Source organism: Brassica napus, assembly GCF_020379485.1.
Source record: "Brassica napus cultivar Da-Ae chromosome A6 unlocalized genomic scaffold, Da-Ae chrA06_Random_22, whole genome shotgun sequence".
Classification (NCBI taxonomy): Eukaryota; Viridiplantae; Streptophyta; class Magnoliopsida; order Brassicales; family Brassicaceae; genus Brassica; species Brassica napus.
Window position 1 is genome coordinate 1 of NW_026014061.1, and position 6,279 is coordinate 6,279.

Consider the following 6,279-nt stretch of genomic DNA (forward strand, 5'->3'; position numbering starts at 1 on the left):
TTAAGAAAGCCAATGAAGATCCAAATAAATGCTTGGGATTAATAACGTAAATTATAAAACTAAATTTGATTAGAATTATTAGAAAATCACATTTTAAGCAGGAGTTAGAAGTCATCAAATTAATAAGTGTGAATTTCAAAAAATATTACAACTAAAAATTACTATAATGAATTTCCTTAAAACTGTAGAATCTATATACCAATAACAAACAAAATATATGAACTATAATAACCAACAAAAAACCAATTCTCACTAATTCCCCGTTAGTATATTTGATATGATAATGCAATTGAACAAACCTGTCGAAGAAATATTCTGAGATAACATTGTTGATGGTCATTTCTATTCCCATGGAAAATCCATAGAGAATGAACAAAACATATGTTCTGTAGTTCCGAAGAGCATACCAAAACACCTAAAAGAACAAAAAAAAATCGTGTAAAAAAACCGGAATTTTTATGTGCATTCAAATAAATAAATAATCAGTTTCGATTTAGGCATGTCACATGTGTACATCAAAAACATAGAATTTGAATGGTGGCAGCAAACGAGGCGGACTAATTATGTTTTTGGTTCTCAAGATATAAGGTTTGGTTCAAAGTAAACGTACTTTGACTGATTTATAAAACTGTGATTTACTTGCTTCATTTAGACCATGATTAACCCATGATTAACCCGGATTCTTAAAGTGGGGTTCTTAGCTTCGGTTAATAACCGTTTCTTAGTTTTTAATTAAGAAAAGTTAAAAACCGGATCTTAAATAAGAGATATAAAAGCATGTTCTTAGCCGAAAAGTGTAAAAAAAAAAACCAAAAATATCAAATGATGAGTTAAGAACCCGAATCGGATTAATCATGCACCTTGGTTAATTTGTCTTTAGAAACGTCTCCTTTCTTCTGCAGAGTACTTAGGTTTCCATCAGGAAAATCTTGTCCAAGAGTGAGCACTAGAATCCCCATGATAACCTGAAGAAAGCCGGGGATGAAGAACGCGATCCTCCATGCCGTGAAAGGAGTGGCTCCAGCGACTTTGATGATGTGGAAGACCATCGGCATGAGTAACTGAGTCACGCCTCCTCCCATGTCTCCCCAACCACCGGCACATCCGTTGACGAGTCCAATGATCTTTCCAGTAAACATCACACTGGTCCAGTATGAACATGACACAAAGGTGGCTAGACAGAAACCGATCATGAACCGGACGGATAAGTAGCCACCAGCGTCAGCTACAAAAGACATGCTGAACACTGCTGGAGCCGACAGCATTAGGAGAAACGCGCCGTTCCGTACCTGTGTTTATTTTATTGGTTAATTAGTACAATGTAGATTTAATTTTATTTCTAGTCGGAGACCATTTAATTAACCGTGGAAAATGTGATGTATATGTGGATAATAAGTTTATGCATAAAACTATAAAAATCGCGAGATATGTATGATGTATTTTCCCATCATGATTTGGATTGTTCATATTGGTGGATCCTATATCTAATGCATGTGTACAGTATGTACGTTAGATATTATATATTCAAACTAATTCTGTTATAAATATAAGTGGAGTGTAGAAACTTTATAAGTACCTAGCCCCGAGCAAGTCACAAACCGCTCCCATAGCAAGCCTTGAAAAAATGGCCCCGGAAACGGAGGCGACTCCTGCATTTCCTATATCAGTTTTGGTCAAATCAAGATTGTCCCTGATGATGGGAACGAGAGGTGCGGCGGCAAACGTGGAGATAAAGCAAGTGAAGAAAGAGATCCATCCTAAGTGGAAAGCTCTCATGTGTGGTTTCGCAAATGACAATGGTTTGAACACTTTTGCTTTATGTTCTGAGTCGACTGGAAAGGGAAACATAGCCGTTGGATCATCAGACTGGACGCTATGGGAAGACCATGCATCTTCGCCTTGGTCAGAGAAAGAGAAAACATGTTCTTTCGCGGTAACTCCATGCATGGAGGTCCCAATAGATCCTTCTTCTTCATTACGGTGAGCCATTATTGTTCCCAGGGAATTGGAGAAGAAGCCTCGTTTGTCTTGTTTTTCTCACGCCTTTGCTTTTACTTTTGTTAGATTTAATTTTTCGTACCATATATATAGCCGTAGAAATGTCGGATGTTTTCTTTTGTAACCGAGAAATGTAGCATGTTCCTTTAAGAAAATTAAAATATATTTGATGGAAGATATATATGGGTAATATGGAGTACTACCAGGCCCGACTCATCGTTTGTGCAAGTTTTAGTTATACATGTGTCACGCTGCAGGTCTTTTAATTAATAAAAATTGCAACTTGGTAGACTTGACGAAGACATAACAGACTGCTAACTGTCGATTAGTAACTATCTATGATTAAAATTATTTAATTTTTTTTTTTAAATCCAATAGATATACATTGAAATATGTCTTTAAACAACAAATAAAAGTAAAAGGTGTCGCCTTTTCAAACACTCCTTTCACCAGAAAACCTTTTCACCCCATAGTTTTCTCCTTTTTGTGACCTGACTTCAAAATCAATATATAATTATAGAATACGAAACAATTATAATAAATTTTTAACAATTGGCACTTTTACGCAGAGTGGTTAGTGTTGGAGATAAACATGAAGTTAACTTAGGATACAAGTTACATCAATCCTAAGTGAGTTAGAATTAGGATAGTTAGTTTACCTAATGAGTTTAAAAACTATGGTCTCTATATAATAAGATGCAAGAGTGTTGCATAGATTGTGTGAATTTAGAGATTAAGTTTGAGTGCTTAAGTTTTGTGAGTGTTTTTTAAGCTAATAAAGAAGAGTTTATTTATATTGAGTTCATACAATCCTAGACTTATATTTGGTATCAGAGCAAACTGATTGAGAATCATAGATGATTTAGTTACTACGAAAATCAAGAAGAAAGGAGGCTCGTCTTCCATAAAGTGTCTTATGTTGACGACAACAAATTACACCGGCGATACGGATGAAAACGTTACCTAGGGTTCATAAGGTATTGGAAGTGGTCGAGAAAGAGTCGACTGACGGCGAAAAGAATGATATGGTGTCGGCACTCATGTTTCAATCTATCCCGAAGAGTATGATCCTACAAGTGGGAGAATTTGATACCGCAAAGAAGGTGTGGGATGCGATCAAAACCCGCTATGTAGGAGCTGACAGGGTGAGAGAGGCACGACTTCAAACCCTCATGACTGAATTCGAACGATTGAAGATGAAAGAAACCGATAAGAATGATGACTTTCTGGGCAAGTCATCAGAGATATCGTCGAAATCAGCTGCACTAGGAGAAAGTATGGAGGAAGCTAAACTCGTAAAAAATATATTACCACACAAGAAATATATTCACATAGTTGTTTTCCCTCGAACAACTATTGGATTTAAATACTACGGGTTTCAAAGATGTTGGTCGGTCGTTTTAAAGCATACGGAACGTATCTCTGCAGAAGAAGAAGAAGATACACAAGATAGCCAGGGCAAGCTTATGTACAGCAATACAGAACCACAAACATATCAAGATATAGAATATAAAGGACGAGGCCGAGGAAATCGATACGATAACATAGGAAGAGGACGCGGTATATCGTATTGGAAAGCAGAGTCGCCTCCAAGATCACAGGAGTTAGATGTGATAAAGTGGGACAATTTGCAGCTACATGTCCGGATAGGTTACTCAAGATACAAGAAACAACATAAAGCAAGTATGGATATGAAACTCTTGAAGCCGATGGACTTATGATGCATGAAATTGTCTATCTCAATGAACGAAACGTGAAGCCTAAAGAGTTTGATTCCAGCACTGATGGTGACAGAATATGGTACTTAGAAAACGGAGCTAGTAACCACGTGACTGGAAATAAAAGCTACTTTAGATTCATTAATGAAACAATCACTAGAAATGTTCGGTTCGAAGATGATTCGAGAATAGACATTAAAGGGAAAGGTTTCATGTTGTTTATAAGCCAAGACGGAAGAAAGAAGATTCTTCCTGATATCTACTTTATCCTTGAGTTAAAGAGTAACATTATAAGTCTCGAACAAGCTACAGAGTCAGGATGTGATGTAAGGATGAGAGAAGATTACCTTACTCTACATGACAAATATGGCAACCTAATCGTGAAGGCACCAAGATCCCAAAACATATTATATAAAGTACTAATGGAGGTAGAAGAATGCAAGTGCCTGCAACTTGAGGTTAAGAGCGACTACTCTCGTTGACATGCACGTTTAGGACATCTTGGAGTCGATGCGATGAAGACAATGGTAGAAAAGGAGCTCGTCACAGGCATTGCCAGGCAAAAAGTCGAGAAGGATACTTGCGATTCATGTTTGCGTGAAAAGCAAACAAGACAACTGTTTCCAGTCTCCACCACTTATCGTGCATCCTCTGGTCTGGAGCTCATGCACAGTGTGATCTGTGTGGACCGATAACACCATCTACCGCAGGAAGAAACATGTATATATCCGTGCTCATAGACGACCACTCGCGTTATATGTGGTCTATTCTGTTGAAAGAGAAGGGAGAAGCTTTCGACAAGTTCAAGCGCTTCAAGGCAATAGTTGAACATGAAACTGGTATAACCGTAAAGACTCTGAGAACAGATAGGGGTGGAGAATTTACAAGCTCAGAATTCAAAGACTTCTGCAAGGTATTGTTGGGGTCAAAAACGGTTGCGACGAAGTTAACATTCAAAACGTCCGAGGAAGAAAACGAGAATTTCTCCGATAAATACTTTTTCAAAATAGATTCTTTCTTACGAAAAAGCTTTGCGGAGGAAAAACGAGACATCCGATGAGAGCTCGAAAAAAGGTCGCTACGTAGCGACCGAGCTCAGCCAAGCTCGGTCGCTACGAAACGACCGAGCTCTTCTGAAACGTCGATACGACACCAGTCCATGTATTCTCGTCGAACCTTCGATACTATCTCCCGAAGACCGTAGCGAACTCGGCTCATGTTTTCCGCTATTCTAAATCATCGATCAAACTTTGCGGATTAAAACCGCGGAAAGTTCGTTCTTTATCGAAAGAAGTCATAGTAAACGCTTCGAGTCAGAAAACGGCCCAAAGGGACCTAAAACATGACTTGAAGCCCACTCTACGATTTCTTAACCAAAAGCCCATAAACCGTAGCACGGTTTACGCTTGGCGAGCAAGGAAGGATAAATGTCAAGTTTCCGCGGATAAATACGAAATTTTGAGGATAATTACGAAGATCGGAAAAAATGGAATATCTCCATTTTATGCTATGACGGCTTAAGGGCAGAAGAGTAAAAGCATAAACCGACCTTGGAGCAAGTATATAAGGAGTCCTAGGCGAGAGGCATGAGGGGAGACTTTTTTCAGAGCAAACTTAGCACTTAGAGCAATTTAGGCATATTTTCATTTTTGTTATTTCGAGTTGGGACTCAATTAGGTTTAGCCGTCTTAGGGTTGCTAGAACTAGGAATCTCGCCGACAGCTCTCGAGCCCAGGCTTATACCTTGTTGTAAACGCTCATACGCAAATTCGGAATAAGATCTTTTTTGCTCTCTTTTTGATTTCTTATACTTTATCGTTGTTATTCTCGTGTTCTGATTGCTTGAGGTGTGGTATTAGCAGATATCCGAGTCCTCTGGGAAATTAGGGTTTTTCTAGTTTCCTTATTTAAACGGAAATCGACAGTGCAAATTTCGGTTCCCACAGGTATCAGGTATACAACGACACTTAACTGCTCCGTATACACCGCAGCAGAACGAAGTAGTTGAGAGACGTAATAGAACCTTGTTAGAGATGACAAGGGGTATTTTGACACACATGGAAGTACCAAACTACCTGTGGGGGTGAGGCAGTTTGACATTCAACCTATCTGATCAACAGAATTGCAATAAAGACTTTGGTTTTTCAGACCACCGTATGAAGCCTTCAGAGGAAGAAAACCAAACATCGGCCACTTACGAGTATTTGGTTGTACTGCACATGCTAAGGTAGAGACATGGAACTTAAAGAAGTTGGATCATAGGTCTCGTCCCCTAGTACACCTGGGAACCAAGCCTGGTTCTAAAGTGTACAGACTGTTCGATCCCACACAACAAAGAATAGTTGTTAGCAGAGGCGTTCTTTTCGAAGAAAATAAAGCTGGGGATTGGAACAAAATTACACCGGGTGTAACTGAGAGACCAGGGTCATTCGAAGTTCCACTTGGAGATCATGAAAAACAGGGGAATGGAGAAGATGATGCTGCAGATAGTAATGTTCCCAAAGACGAAGACGTAGCCGAAGAAGAAAACGACGAGACTGTAGTTGAAACCGATGAGGATGCA

General features: G+C 38.9%; 2 protein-coding genes across 2 annotated transcripts; both read right to left on the bottom strand.

Moving 5' to 3' along the window:
- Window positions 1-840: 840 nt before the first annotated feature.
- On the bottom strand, window positions 841-1,265 carry LOC125594367 (high affinity nitrate transporter 2.6-like). The gene has a single exon (XM_048770633.1). The coding sequence runs from the start codon at window positions 1,263-1,265 to the stop codon at window positions 849-851; it is 417 nt and encodes a 138-aa protein (XP_048626590.1). The 3' UTR covers window positions 841-848.
- Window positions 1,266-1,524: 259 nt separating this feature from the next.
- On the bottom strand, window positions 1,525-2,273 carry LOC125594366 (high affinity nitrate transporter 2.6-like). The gene has a single exon (XM_048770632.1). The coding sequence runs from the start codon at window positions 1,987-1,989 to the stop codon at window positions 1,567-1,569; it is 423 nt and encodes a 140-aa protein (XP_048626589.1). The 5' UTR covers window positions 1,990-2,273; the 3' UTR covers window positions 1,525-1,566.
- Window positions 2,274-6,279: the final 4,006 nt, after the last annotated feature.

Coding starts and splice junctions, on each gene's coding strand:
- LOC125594366 (XM_048770632.1), bottom strand. CDS start 1,989: ATGGCTCACCGTAATGAAGAAGAAGGATCTATTGGGACCTCCATGCAT.
- LOC125594367 (XM_048770633.1), bottom strand. CDS start 1,265: ATGCTGTCGGCTCCAGCAGTGTTCAGCATGTCTTTTGTAGCTGACGCT.